Here is a 13,912-nt window from a genome sequence, read left to right on the forward strand (position 1 = left end):
CTGCCGGCAATCCTCATCTAAGCAACCATGTTGTTTTCTGGCATGGCGCGAACGCGTCTAGGTCGCGTGACCGGCTCCATATCACGAACACGAACACGAAGATTCTACTCGACAGGAGGCACTTCCTCAAATACGCTGAGATATATTGCCACCGCAGGGGTGGTCGGCGTACCCGGTCTCTGGTGGTTGAATGCCGCCCATGATGAGGTGCCCCATCTCAACAGCCCCCCGTCCGATCAATTGATCGCCGAGCGCAATCTGTCCAAGGATGAGGTCACACAGATCATATCTCAAGGAGCTTACTCCTTCTCGACGATGGGAATTGCTGGCGTCAGCAGATACGACGGTACTCAACTGGCCTCCAACAGTCCATGCGAGGATCGATTCATCCATGGCCAACACCCTTCACCGTGGAATGATGGTAACCAGTGGTTGAGCTGGGCTGTCTTCGATGGCCACGCCGGCTGGCAGACAGCAGACCTGCTTACGAAGCAGCTCATGCCTTTTGTGCAGCACAGTCTCGCGGCAGCCAGGTCAGTTTCAAGTAAAGACTCTGCCCCGTCTGATGGGTTGGTCCAGCACGCGATCGCAAGAGCATTTTTAAACCTGGATGATGCAATTGTCAAAACCGCGTTGGATACGGTCCAGAGCAACCAATCAGTATATGAGAAAGTGAAGAAACTGGCCCCCGCCTATGCCGGGTCCTGCGCTTTGCTCTCGATGTATGATCCCAGCACCAGCACTCTACATGTGGCATGCACCGGTGATTCCAGGGCGGTTCTAGGGCAACTTGGTCCTGATGGAAAATGGGAGCTGATCCCACTATCTGTAGACCAGAGTGGGCGGAACGAAGAAGAAATCGCGCGACTCCGAAAGGAACATCCGGGCGAAGAAGAGATTGTCAAGAATGGGCGGGTCTTGGGAATCATGGTCTCCCGAGCCTTTGGTGATTGTCGGTGGAAATGGCCTCTGGACTTCCAGCAAGACATGAAGCGGAGATTCTTTGGCCCATCGCCGCTGACGCCCAGGTACGACTGTCGGACGCCGCCATATTTGACGGCGGAGCCGGTCGTGACGAGTACCACGATCGATGCGAGCAAGCCTTCGTTCTTGATCATGGCAACAGACGGATTATGGGATATGCTCTCCAGCCAACAGGCTGTCGACTTGGTTGGGAAGTGGTTGACCTTCCAACGACCTGGCCAAACGAAAGTAGCTAGCAATCCTCAGTCCACGTATGCTCCATTCGACTTTGGCCATTTTGATGATAGTCTGAGCGAGAGGTTTGTGGAGGAGAGAACGACGGTGCAGGATGACAATGCCGCCGTGCATCTGGTACGCAATTCACTGGGTGGCAACCATCACGACCTGATCGCTGGCCGGCTGGCCTTCAGCTCCCCATTCTCCCGGAATGTGCGAGACGACATAACTGTGCAGGTGGTTTTCTTCAACGTTCCACAATAACGACATGCTGTAAGCTATAGTTCAACAATACAATTCTCGGTACTCAAAGCTTTTTGGTCACGGCATATTGAATAGAAAGGCGCTGGATCAACAGGCTGGGCGATCTCGCCTAGGCATTTGGCAGTACCAGGTTATCGCCGGTCTAGCTCGATGGTTGATCCCTCAAGCCCAGCCGGTCTTCAATCACCTTGACGATCTCGCTCCATTCCAGCATGGCGCCACTCCCCACGTCCCCACATGCTAATACCTTCGACGACTGTGGCGGTAGAACCTCGAACCAGCCCGTCTCTTCTCCTGTACTCTCATCTCTTCTCACGGCCCAGTCCTCTCCCAGCACTCGGATCTGCTTGGCCGTCACGGGGTGCCGCCACATCGCCGTATTCATGGCAGGCGCCACTATGATCCGTTTCCGTCGCCCGTCGACCTGGCCATCGGTATCCCACGCCCGACATACCGAGGTTAACAGGTTATCGCTCATCCCGTTGGCGAGCTTCGCGAGGGTGTTCGCGGAAAGAGGCGCAATCACCAGAACATCCGCCCAACGCCGGAGCACGATGTGCAGGATATCAGCGCCACGGCGCCATGGCTCCGGTCCCCACTCTGCGTCGTCGTCATAGACGGCCTCCACGCCAGGGAGGGAAAGGAGGGAAGAGACGGTGGGCTGCTCGGCAGACTGTCCGCCTAGAAAATGCTTGGCGGGCGTGGTGAGAATGACCCTGATTGAGAGCTTGTGGGTATGAGGAGCGAGGGCGCTGATAATGCTGGGTATCTTGATCGTCGCCACCGATCCTGTGGCCGCAAGAAGGAGATGAGTGCGATTGTCAGAGAGGGATGCCTCCAAATTGGCAACAGGATCGCTGAGGGCTCCATCCCGGTCAGCATCCGGCGGGATCGCTGGAGGCATCGCGAATCCGAATCCCAGTTCTGGGGTGTGTGATGAACTCGGTTCTTGGCGATACTGCGTCAAATCTCAAGATTGGGCCTCTGAAGGGCGATTTGTTGGAGAGAAAGAGACGCGGGGCGATAAGAGGTTCTTATCGATAAGGAGGCGCGGAGGAAGAGAAATCCGGCGCGGCATTGGATCTATACAGATGGATGATGGGATTACTTGTCAAGCTACCGGCTTGTGGAAGGCAAAATATGCAGTTGACTGCAGATGAGTGGCTTCACACTGAGTTCTGCAAATATTTTGGGAATACGATGGATGTGTACGTTTTCTTTGTCCTTGACGAATGAATCCACCCCACCTCCACCTAAGGATCCGAGGCAGTCGCACTGTTCTTTCAAAAAGTCATCAAAGAACTCTTGCACTCGAAGCGACATCAAGGATGTCGTTTTGGCTACCTATGAACTTGCAGTCTCTTTGACACTGGGTTGGAAGATTCTTATTGGTTCTACAGACATTCCTGGTAGTCCTATTTACGACTGTGATCTCTCGGCTCCAACGAAGCCCTCGATCTTTTATTTTCTTCCCAGGGATCGTGGGTGCTCGTGCTCGAATGCAGACTAGCTTCTAGAGATTTACGTCTTCCTTCCCTTACTTTCATTTTTCAACCCGAGAACTCTCTATCATTCCTTGCCAAAATGGTTGCACGATCCAGAAAACAGCGGGCGTCGGCCAAGGAACGTCGAGCAATCCAGAGGAGGCATTCTGCCAGTGAAGGAGGCCCAGATGTTTCTGAATCCGTTCCATCACCAAAGGTGATTGATGTCGAGAAACTTGATCTTGAGAAATCATACGTGGGAGTTTATCAACCGGCACTTGTCCCGCAGCGTCCTAAACAGCGGCGGTGGAAGCATACGGGCGATGAGCCGCTGAAAAATCTTCCTAAAGGCTGGAATGCAGATGAGCCTGATCTTGATCATGAGTGAGTACTGCTAGTTGTCCACCTAGGGGAAGCAATGCCGGTAGGGTCGTGCAACTTTTTGATGCTTATTTTTCCCAGCGACATTGAAGCTCAAATCCAGAGATGTCAGGAAAGAATTGAAGATAACATCATGCCGGAGATATTTCGGAAGCGCCTCAAGACATATCAGAAACGGATGAATGAAAAGAAGTGAGCCAAATTCAGAGACGAGTGTCAGCAAAGATGACTGACTCATGGCCCGTTCTGCAGTGCATTGATGGCCAAATATCCAACGCTGAGTTGGGCCGTTATCAGGCGCATCGAGGATCTGGAAGACATCAAGAAATGGCTCAAGGAGACGAATGACAAGTATGAACTACTTGATATCGCCACTGGGATCATCAAGGCCTATCGGACGGGAACTCTAGATTGGAATCCTGGTCTTGTCACCTACTGGGCCAAGGGCGCCCAGATCAGCCAGCCGAGACCTTTCGATTGGGATGAATACACTGCGCTCGCCAATACATATGAGGGAGGGAAGAACTTTTGGGTGGAGGGTGTGCGTGGTCAATCAAATCCGAGTGTTCTCTGAAAACCGTAGGAATCAACTGATTTGGGATCGTCACATAGGACTCGACAGCGAGGCCAGGGCAGACAATGAGACTGGAGATGACTTGTTATACCCCCATCCAGCCTAACACATTCCAGAACGATGTGAGTCCCTGCATTTAATATATCACCGAAGTAGTTTGTGAATTAACCCGTTCTTTTCCTTGCTCTGTGCAGCTGCAACTCGAGCTTCGCATCCAGATAGCAGGAACGACAGAACCAGGACCAAGATGGCCGCTGACTTTCATTGATGACACTGGAAGTGATTATATGTGTATCTACGACGACGACGTCGATGACATTGTCGACTATTATGCTACCTACGGCATCTGTGGAATTGCCCCGTTGATGGGGCCTACGTACGTCGCAATGCCCAATGGAGAACGCTTTCGCTGCATTGTCAGGTCCGTCTGGGTCAATATTTTCCATCCGGTCGTTGGGCGAGAGATGGCCAGCTGGGATCGAATTCAATGCATCTGTTGGACTCACGATCCCAACGTCCCCAATGCTCCTAAGAGACTCAATGGGCCATGGATCCGATCAAAGCTCTATACAGCATCGGCACCACAGGGTGGGGGAAACCTATGGGTCTTCAACAACAAATCTGGATTCACTGAGAGAGTCCCATCGGTGCATAATATCCCAATGCCGGACAGAATTCATCCCGTTCTCACGCCCAATTTTACCTGATCTTGGGGAAGACCAGCGCTCAATGGCTAGGTAGTGCTTTAGTCTACCTGGCGCATGACATGGCTAGTCAAGCGATATATATCAGTTCAGAGCGAAGAAACACAAGTCATGGTCTCTGGGAAGAGGGAAAGCCACCTCGCACTATTGAGCGCGAAGCGACTTGATTGGCACTGCTTGATTCGAGTCGACCCTCGTTTGCTGATTGAAGGTTCTTGAATTATAATCGCGCGTTCGCATATATATTGCATGCTTGTAGGGATCTTCCACAATTCAAAGTTGAGACTCGTGAAGAGACCTTTCCGCCTTTATTGGCTTACTTCAAACCATTTCTTCTTCCCTCTGTTCAGGCTTCAAGCTTTCCCCTTGATATGGCTTGACTAGGGTTTATTGCAGGCGGCCTCCTCCCCATGATCCCATACTTCGTTATGGGACACGCCCGTCACGCCCTCTTCGTCCCAGTGGGCATTATTGTAGTAGTCTGCATCACTCTCCGCTTGATGGAAACCTGACTTGTCAGCACCTATCTTTATTTGTGCCTTTTGGCCAATTGCAGTAAATGATTGGAGACTTCAATGTCCCTGGTGTATTTCATAAAGTGTAGCCAAAAACCTTGCCCATCCTTTACAGTTGTCCGTAATGAGAATAGTCGTGATTCTGTGACCCATCTCTATGCAAATGCCGGAGCAAATAGTTACTGTCAAGCCCGCGGCCTCCCTGAGTCCTCCCCAGCTCGTAAGGACTTGAGGTGTATTGTTTTTGGTTGCGCATGGCATTCACCCTCGCCCAACCAAAGACGGCGACCGTTCCAAGTCCAATGACCAGAACGGTAATCGAGTATCCGAGAACAGTACCTGTGGATGCAGATGACCAAGTCAGTCCAATTCCGCCGTTGATGATCGCGAGCAGGAGGACCACGTAGCCAACGTAGCGGTGAACGGGGCCAATTTGGGTGGGAGTCTGAGATCGTTGGAAGATGCGATGATGCCACAGACCCATGCTCCACTGAGCAATGACCAGGATCAAGATCACAATTCCCAAGATCTGGTGAGAGGAGCTGTAGTCTTGCGACTTGTTGAACATTGTGCTGAGGTAGAGCCCGACCATGATACCGACGATACCGAGAGTCGCAGCGAGGGACTGGTTCACCCAGTGCCAACGAACACTTGCGGGCAGGATGCGGAGAAAGACGACACCGAGGGGTGTGAGGAGGATGAGGCCGACACAGGCACACACGGCATGGATGACGGTGGGCCAGCTACTGTCGGTGGTGACTCCGCCGTCGAGAGCTGAGCCGGTGGCAGTACTGTATGAGGTTGGCAGTCCGCCAGATCCGCCGGTCGCCTGTACCATGTTCATCGTGAAGGAGCCTAATGATGCCAACAAGAGTTAGCATGCACGCAGCCCGGTGGATTGGGGACCGCTGCAAGACGGAATGTACCATATTTCGAGTGTCTCTCCAGATTCGCAGCCGGGGAGTTGCTCCGGAGGCTCGCAACCTGGCCGCCAACTGGGCCAAGTCCAAAGATCCAAGACTGGGCAGTTGACTTGAGATCCAACGACCCCGTCGCCCAGCTTGTGCAGTTCGAGCACCGCGCGTTCAGCGTCATACTGTTGTTGGCAATGCCGGTTCCCTCCAAAATATCGAATGCAATCGAAGATGAATATCGAGGCTCTTGTTCACCAGACGAGAGGCGAGGACTAACGGTGATATCTACGAACAGAAGTGACATAAGTACGGTCGAGATGTTTCTTTCAGCGGCGAGTGTTCGGGATGGAGAGCGGACTGACTGTCTCCCTTCGCATTGGCATACACGATGAACATCAGGGAATTCTTCATCTCACTGCCCGTTCCGACTGCAAGCCATGAATAGTCGGTCGGACCGGACAGGTGCAAGTAGAGTTGGGCAGAGTCATCAGGGATGTTCAATGCAAAGGTGTAATTCGAATTCTGCTTCACCGGCAGATTGAAGATGCTGGCTCCATTGGGAGAACTGGAATCCGCCGATACCAGAAAGAAAAGGTGCGAAAACAGACCTGTAGCAGTCGAGAAAGGTGGTTAGACAGGATCGCGACAAGACCAAGCGGGAGATAGCTCTGACTGAGGAGAAACACCGTGCAGACCATGGCGACGGCTGCGAAAGGACAATTACGAAAGACGCAGGAGATACACTGCTGGCCATGTCAAACGTCAAATATGAAGCAGAAATGGCAATGAGCTGGGGGACTCATTTGCAACCAGCCATCGCCCGCAGAGGCCTGGAATAGATAGACCGGTGACATTCCCGGCCGCGATGATTGGCCTGAGTCGACAAGCTGGCGTTTTGACAGCTTGCTTAACTGGCACTGCGCCCCAAAAGTCTCACACTCGGACTCAGGATGGATGCCTGGCACTGCCACCCGCTGGGCTGTGTCAGGTCGGATTGGAAGAGAAGAGGAATGTATCCAAGCGACGCCGAATTAAGGTTGGCTTGGCCACCCGCGCGTTTTCCTAGTTGAGCAACACCGTCCAACTGCAACCCTGAACACTGCCAACGATCTTGGGATGCCAATCAGCTTGTCTGCGCTGCAGGCCCATTTTCAGATCTGCCAATCACGACAGACAGGAGATCATTTTGTGCTTTTACCCGCGGTTGTTCGACGCCACTACCGAAGCGGCCCAGACGGACGTTCGGCTCGGCTCATCATCTCGTCCCTCGAAGCTGGTTTTCGCGATGATTAGCCATCAATCTACCAATCGACATTCTCGTGTAGGTTAGATCACTGGGCTCCCCTGCAATTGACGGTGGAGAATCGGGTCTACCGCTAATGCTGCCCGACATGCCTCCTTGGGTAGGCGGCGGAGAAGTCGGATGATGAATGTAGTTTGGCCTCGAGTGGCTCATTTCGCGTCAGTTTCAACGGATATAAGAGTGCCCCAAAGGTAGCTCATCGGAACAGACAGAATTACGCCGTTCTGAAACACCAGAATGCCGGACGAGCATGTCACGCAGCGCCTGGCCCTCACAATACGGAACAACCTGAGCGCGGGCAATATCACCATTATGAATGTAATCTGTCTCCGGTATATTCTAAGCCAGATCCCTCTCCTTGAAAGATGATTTCTTAGTCTAGTCTTTGTTTTACAGCGGCCAATCTTACCAGGAGCGGGACACACTCCAGATCATCTCGCCCGAGGACGTGAACCACATATCGATTCGCCCTGGTGGAAGCGATGTGATGTCATTCTGTGGCAGTGCTGCCTTCAAACTGGGAATTGAGGGCATGCTCGACCTTATGCCTCGATGGAGAAACTCCCATTGCCTCCATTTACTGGCATGGACCATGGGAACGCTCTGGGAATCAATTTCACGCACACAATATCAACAGCCAACAGTTTAGAGTGGTGGTGTCAGTTCCCTCCAACGAAGGAATTCTGGGAGACCTATCAATCGAGATCAGTCATGCTGGATGCCGTGGCTCACAGCAATAACGCCAATTCAACATCGTCACTAGCTGTTATTAGAGTATCATCCCCCAAGACATTCAACACACAACACCATCAACCACGGAGAAGTCTGCTTATACCACGTCCAAACTAACGTGATTCCATATATATGCCCCAGTTTACGTTTCTTTATTTCACTACTACTCAGCCTAGAATAAGTCTTGGTGGACCGAAACCAGTAGAAAACGAAGAAAACAGCTAAATTATCCCTTTCAGACTTGCTCTGCTATTATATACCTTGAACTCGGTTAGTCCCCTACCGAATATATATAGGGGCTGAATGTCTTTCGACCAACAATCTAACTAGGTATCATTATACGATCGATTTAACAAACGCAGACACTTAATCACCTTATATGTGCATCTCTGCACCCGTATCTACTAGCCAATACACTATGTGCAAACCATCCGCCCGATTAGTGACCTGCCGTCATCTCTTTGCGAGAGCGTCGCCGGCCACACCTTCATGCTTTCACCCAGTCAAAGGCCCGTCGGAAGTTCGCTTAATATAGCTGCCTCTTCACTCAAACTTCTAGGCCTAGGACTAGTAGTTAGAGACTAACAACATAACCGGCCTATATGGGAGGCAGTTCCTTGGGTGAATTGCCCTTCTCCTCCCAACACCCAATTATCCATGGATGTCCTTCAGCAAGCCAGAAGGTTCCGCACGCAAGTACCCACAGCCCATGCCCCCCCATCAACTCCTACGATGTACGTGAGGATCGTGACTAAAAATCCACTTTAAACGGGACACATAATTCCCAAATCATAACAGTACCGTGGACGAGCCGCAGGGAGATTTTCTGCAAGCTGATGGCGTGTTGCACAACATGAGGCTAGGTCCTATATATCTCCTACAGGAGGAGTTTTGACATTCCTATAACTTTGCCCAAGGTAAGCCCTAGCGGAAGAGGATAGAATTTCTTTCTTTAAACGTGCAACTGCATCTGACAGCCGCCTCGGCCATCACGCTATTGGACGGAATTCTTTCCCTAGCTACATTTTGGACACACAGACAGCCTCACTTCCCATGCAGTATACCGAAAGAAGAAAACAAAACACGTAGTCTGGACAATAGTAGAGCACTGGGTGCTCACGATCCGTCTTCGACGACATGGATAGCATAGAAAGCGTGAAAGCGCTATGAAAGGGCGCCAGCTCCATGAGCCAGTAGCTCGCATCTGCACAGCTCAACACACTACCTTGGAATCTTTCGCATTAGCTTATCAAAGTTCAACTTCTGACTCTTCTCAATAGCAGACTACATCTGCGACGATGAATAACTTGTTTACCAAGATTGTCAACCAGAACCCAAGTGCTCTGGCCATTGAGGATGGATCGCAATCCCTCACCTACCATGGTCTATTGGAGAAGGCCGACGCGCTGGGCCGGATGGTTTGAGAGCACCTTTTGGAGCCCGAAGAGTCGGTTGCAATTATTTATCGGCCGAGCATCGAGATGATCATTGCTCAAGTTGCGCTCCTTCGTCTCAACTTGACAAGCGTGCCTCTCGATCCTGGGCTGCCTAAGCTTCGGATCCAGGAAATGCTGGGTGACATTCATGTCCGTTATGCTATTGCTCCTACTGAGTTCGAGAATCTCAACTTGTCTATTATTCCCATGTCAGCCGCGAAGAGCGAGATGAATGACGGGGGCTCATCCAGTAAGATCTCACCGAGGGAGCTCACGCGCAGTCATATTCTGTACACCTCTGGATCGACTGGAAAACCCAAAGCGGTTCAAATCACGGCGAATAGCCTGGTCCGGCTGGCTGGGACGACTTCGGTCACTCCGCTCAACGCGGCTGATCGAGTTGCGTTGATCAACAATGCGGGTTTCGATATCTCTCTTTTCGAAGTTTGGGCCACTTTGCTCTCTGGAGCTACTTTGCTTTTGGGGATTTTGTTGCGGAGAAGCAATTGAGTGTCGTTTTTCTCACGGCATCTCTCTTCAACGCAACGGCCCTCGCCTGTCCTACCGCGTTCAAGAGCGTTGGCAATGTCTTCACGGCGGGTGAGGTCGCCAGCCCACTGGCCATGCGAATTGTTTTAGAATCAGGAGGCCCCCCTGAACGGCTGTGGAATACCTATGGCCCGACGGAGACGACGACTTTCTCGACGACCCAACTGATGACTCTCAAAGAGGCAAAAGGAGAGAGAATCCCGATTGGCCAACCGAGTGGCGATGTGGTCTTTCTGCTGGACGAGAATCTGATGCCCATCGTCACCAATGAATGCCCGGGTGAGATCTTCATCGGTGGACCGGGCATCTCTCCCGGTTATATGGGCCGCGACAAGGAAACCATTGCCAACTTCCTGAATGTACCGGGACAAACTGTTGGTGTGGATACTCGAGACGAGCAGGTACTGAGAAAGTACAACCTCTGGGACGACACTGCATCCAGCTTCTCCAAGCTCAAGACTCTGGATGGCGACATCTCGAAAGAACGGCTTGCGCTCGCTCAAGAGGACTTCGACTGGCTTGCCAACTGGGCAAGCGCTGTCTTCCACCTTGGAGCCAAAGTCAACTTCTGCGAGCCATACGAGGCTCATTTCAAAGCGAACGTGTTAGGCACGAAACATGCGCTTCAACTTGCCCTAAGTGGTCGACGGAAGTCGTTCCATTTCACCTCCAGCATTGACGCTTGGGGTCCTAACGGACTGATTCTGGGAACCCGGATATGTCTGGAAGATGAGACGCAAGAGCCGAATCTGAGAGGTCTTCCCTACGACATCGGATACGCTGCGAGCAAATGGGTCTCTGAGCAGATGGTGCGCCGGACGCGGGCTCGCGGCCTCCCAGCAGCAATTTATCGACCGGGCTTTGTGACTGGGGACTCTAGAACAGGCGCCGGAAACCCTGATGACTTCTTTGCTCGCCTCATGGTCGGTCGATCGTGATCCGCGCATTCCCTTACCTGCCCAGGCAGCGAATGGAATATGTGACCGTAGACTATGTCTGTGACGCGATGCTTCACATTGCCGCTCGCAACAGCAAGCTGGGTCAATCATATAGTCTCGTTGCTCCCAACCCAGCCGACTCGGTCAACCTGGAGAAGACGGTCAACGTTATCAATGATGCGGGATACCCAGTTGAGAGAATCCCGTATTGGGACTGGATAAAACGGCTTCATGATCTCAAAAACAGCGACAATCCGCTGATGCCGCTAATGCCTCTTCTCCAAGAAAAGGTTTGGGGCGACTTGACGCGTTTCCAGACAAGCCAAGACACGCCTCACTATGATTCTACTAATACGATAGCAGCCCTCGCAGGAACTCCAGAAATTAGGTATATTCCTTTCGATTCGCAGCAGTTGAGCCGCTTCTTGAGCTTTTGGAGAAACAAGGGTTTTTATCAAGTATGATATGTGGTATTGTCACGCTGATCTTCTTCACCAAGTATGGCAGTGGTTTCTTTCTTTTGATGGATGTCCATTGTCAATCTATGGAGTTTGGCATACTTCGATCATGCTCTGGCGAACATATATGCACTGAGAGATACTGGTGGGAGATTGCTGAGTTTACATCAGCACCTGTAAACAGATTCATATTACAGGTTTTCTTTTGAGATAGATCCCACAATGGGATCCGAGCCTCGTCTGGAAGAACACAGAATCCTGCCCTGACAAAAAGAAGATTACACCTTCCAGCCCAATATTGCTTTGGTCACGGTAGGTCACTCAATCTCGAAAGAATGTATAACGATCGTAAGAGATGTTTATAAATTCCATTGGCCAAGTCCATGGCGCCAAAGCCATTGTCTATCGCTAGAGATGCATCCATAAATCAAACCCAGACAGAAGATGGTTGAGATATATCGATTGCCAATTAGACCACAACGCCTCGTCTCTTCCATCCTCTCCAGGCAGCCAGCCAAGCCATAATAGCAATCCAAACACTAACAGTGCAGCCCACAGCCCAGAATCCATAGCACTGCCAGCCATGACACTGTCCGTCAGGCGAGCCCCCGGAGCCACCATCCAGTGCATTCTGGTAGGCACTAGAGTATATCACCCCCCAGAGGGCTGCACCGAGGGCAGGCATCATGGCGACAATGCCCCAATTAGTCGCGAAGTTCTCGACACCCCAGACAACAGAAATGATGATCGGAGCCAGAGAGAAAGAGCTGCCGTAGCCGAAACCAACAAGAGCGGTGGTCAAATGGAACAGGGCTGGTTCTTCAAGTGGGAGTGGAGTGGCCAGAATAAGATATCCGATTGATAGCAAGACTGCCGAGGGCAGGAGAAAAGCCATCCGGGATAGTGTGGGACGGCTTTGCGCATCGTTCGCGGCTGCGGTCGAACGGCGTCGGCTGCCCTCTGGGATGGGAGGAAAGAGGTGTGTGGCAGGAGGGGCAAAGAAGTCCGAGAGAGACCCAGTGAGAAGGCGGGCGATGGTTGAGGTCAATGCAACCGTGGTGACATGTGTCGATGGGAGGCCTGCTGGTGGAGGAGCAGCCGGAGAGTACGATCTGGGCGTAAGAGTAGGAATGATAGTGCCGAGCTACACTGGTCAGTACGCAGTGGAGATTTAGTAGGGAAGCGACTCACGTTATTAATGTACGATTCTCCTGGCCCCGTAACCAGGAAGAAGCCTGCAGCCAGCCACCACATAGTGGGATCTTGAAGGAAGACCCGTGTTTCGTAGTTGAGCAGCCAGTTCTTCTTCCGGCGCTCTTCCTCCTCCCGTTCATTCTCTCGTCTTCTCTCTTCTCGTTCGTCCTCGGACAAGATCGCCGATTCCTCATCATTGTTTTCTGGAGCGAAAGTACCGTATTCGGCAGCAGCCCTCACCTCGTGTCGAGGTCGGAAGAACTCGCTTTCCTCGAGCAAACCACTGCGCTCCAGCTCTTCGACAGTCTCGTCAATATATCGCTCCTCATCTCCATCAACAATGCGCAGTGCAAAAGTGCCGATGATGCCAACTCCTAAAAGAAGGAGCCCAAGAAATATAAAATACCGGAACACGTCCACGTCGCCCCGACTGCCGTCGATATTGCGCTCGTATAGCACATACGTGCCAATCTGACTCTGCCACATGCCGCTGAGACCAAACGCCGCAATAGGAAACGCGAGCATGATGCCCTTGTGCTTTCCCCTGCCGTAATTCTTGGCACATGTCGCCACAGCCGCGAGATACATGCAGCTTGTTCCCATTCCAATCAATATAAAGGCGACAACCATCACCCAGAATGGCCACCCGTCACCCCCAGTGTCCACAGGGGGGCCACTCCTGTATGTGAAGGCGGCAAGAAGGTATCCTAACCCGAACATCCCACCCGAGGACAGAGCTAACGGCGAAGGGCTGTATCGATCGCACAAGAACCCGAACAACGGTACGAGGAGATACATTGCAATCTCAGCTGCAATTGATACGGCATTGACCCGAAGCTGCGTGTAATGGAGCCGCGTAAGCAGTAAATGCCCGTACAACGAGAACGCGGTAATGCTACCGGCACCCAGACTACATCGATGAGCGTCAGCATTCACTCGACGAAAGCCATGCGAGCATAAATCCATACCAGGTGATTACACCCCAGACGAAGCTCACCACTCGAACCACCTCCTTGTGCATTTTGCGTCGATCGCGCTCAACAATGCCCTCGACTACGTCGCTCAAGAGCCCATCGTCACTCCCTGGGCCCCGCCCGGTGCTGGTGGAACGTCGTGAGCGGCGCAATTCCGGCTGCGATCGCGTTATGTATGGATTTCCATCTCCGATGTGGTTCTCCGCATCTCCATCGTGGAGTAATGGCCGGTTCGCATCAAAGTCTCGCTTATCGATGGAGGTGTCGCTGTGGCCGTTGGAGCTGGCCATCG

General features: G+C 52.1%; 7 protein-coding genes across 7 annotated transcripts; 4 read left to right on the top strand and 3 right to left on the bottom strand.

Annotated features, from left to right (window-relative positions):
• Positions 1–27: 27 nt before the first annotated feature.
• On the top strand, positions 28–1,464 carry N7459_003240 (PP2C family serine/threonine-protein phosphatase; the record flags this gene model as incomplete). The annotated part of the gene is made up of 1 exon (XM_056942424.1): positions 28–1,464. The coding sequence occupies one exon, from the start codon at positions 28–30 to the stop codon at positions 1,462–1,464; it is 1,437 nt and encodes a 478-aa protein (XP_056802307.1).
• Positions 1,465–1,606: 142 nt separating this feature from the next.
• On the bottom strand, positions 1,607–2,368 carry N7459_003241 (putative flavoprotein; the record flags this gene model as incomplete). The annotated part of the gene is made up of 1 exon (XM_056942425.1): positions 1,607–2,368. One exon carries the CDS (start codon positions 2,366–2,368, stop codon positions 1,607–1,609), a length of 762 nt encoding a protein of 253 aa, XP_056802308.1.
• A 680-nt stretch (positions 2,369–3,048) lies between these two features.
• On the top strand, positions 3,049–4,610 carry N7459_003242 (uncharacterized protein; the record flags this gene model as incomplete). The annotated part of the gene is made up of 5 exons (XM_056942426.1): positions 3,049–3,332; positions 3,411–3,521; positions 3,582–3,870; positions 3,942–4,025; positions 4,098–4,610. The coding sequence occupies 5 exons, from the start codon at positions 3,049–3,051 to the stop codon at positions 4,608–4,610; spliced, it is 1,281 nt and encodes a 426-aa protein (XP_056802309.1).
• A 621-nt stretch (positions 4,611–5,231) lies between these two features.
• Positions 5,232–6,734, bottom strand: N7459_003243 (cytochrome and DOMON domain-containing protein; the record flags this gene model as incomplete). The annotated part of the gene is made up of 4 exons (XM_056942427.1): positions 5,232–5,977; positions 6,049–6,321; positions 6,399–6,644; positions 6,710–6,734. 4 exons carry the CDS (start codon positions 6,732–6,734, stop codon positions 5,232–5,234), a joined length of 1,290 nt encoding a protein of 429 aa, XP_056802310.1.
• An 842-nt stretch (positions 6,735–7,576) lies between these two features.
• Positions 7,577–7,988, top strand: N7459_003244 (uncharacterized protein; the record flags this gene model as incomplete). The annotated part of the gene is made up of 2 exons (XM_056942428.1): positions 7,577–7,657; positions 7,722–7,988. 2 exons carry the CDS (start codon positions 7,577–7,579, stop codon positions 7,986–7,988), a joined length of 348 nt encoding a protein of 115 aa, XP_056802311.1.
• A 1,381-nt stretch (positions 7,989–9,369) lies between these two features.
• On the top strand, positions 9,370–10,994 carry N7459_003245 (uncharacterized protein; the record flags this gene model as incomplete). Its single annotated transcript, XM_056942429.1, has 3 exons — positions 9,370–9,489; positions 9,553–9,951; positions 10,008–10,994. 3 exons carry the CDS (start codon positions 9,370–9,372, stop codon positions 10,992–10,994), a joined length of 1,506 nt encoding a protein of 501 aa, XP_056802312.1.
• Positions 10,995–11,921: 927 nt separating this feature from the next.
• On the bottom strand, positions 11,922–13,910 carry N7459_003246 (MFS transporter; the record flags this gene model as incomplete). The annotated part of the gene is made up of 3 exons (XM_056942430.1): positions 11,922–12,596; positions 12,644–13,556; positions 13,615–13,910. The coding sequence occupies 3 exons, from the start codon at positions 13,908–13,910 to the stop codon at positions 11,922–11,924; spliced, it is 1,884 nt and encodes a 627-aa protein (XP_056802313.1).
• Between the last annotated feature and the right edge of the window lie 2 nt (positions 13,911–13,912).

Source organism: Penicillium hispanicum, assembly GCF_028827665.1.
Source record: "Penicillium hispanicum strain IBT 35686 chromosome Unknown utg000003l_segment0_segment0, whole genome shotgun sequence".
Taxonomy (NCBI): Eukaryota; Fungi; Ascomycota; class Eurotiomycetes; order Eurotiales; family Aspergillaceae; genus Penicillium; species Penicillium hispanicum.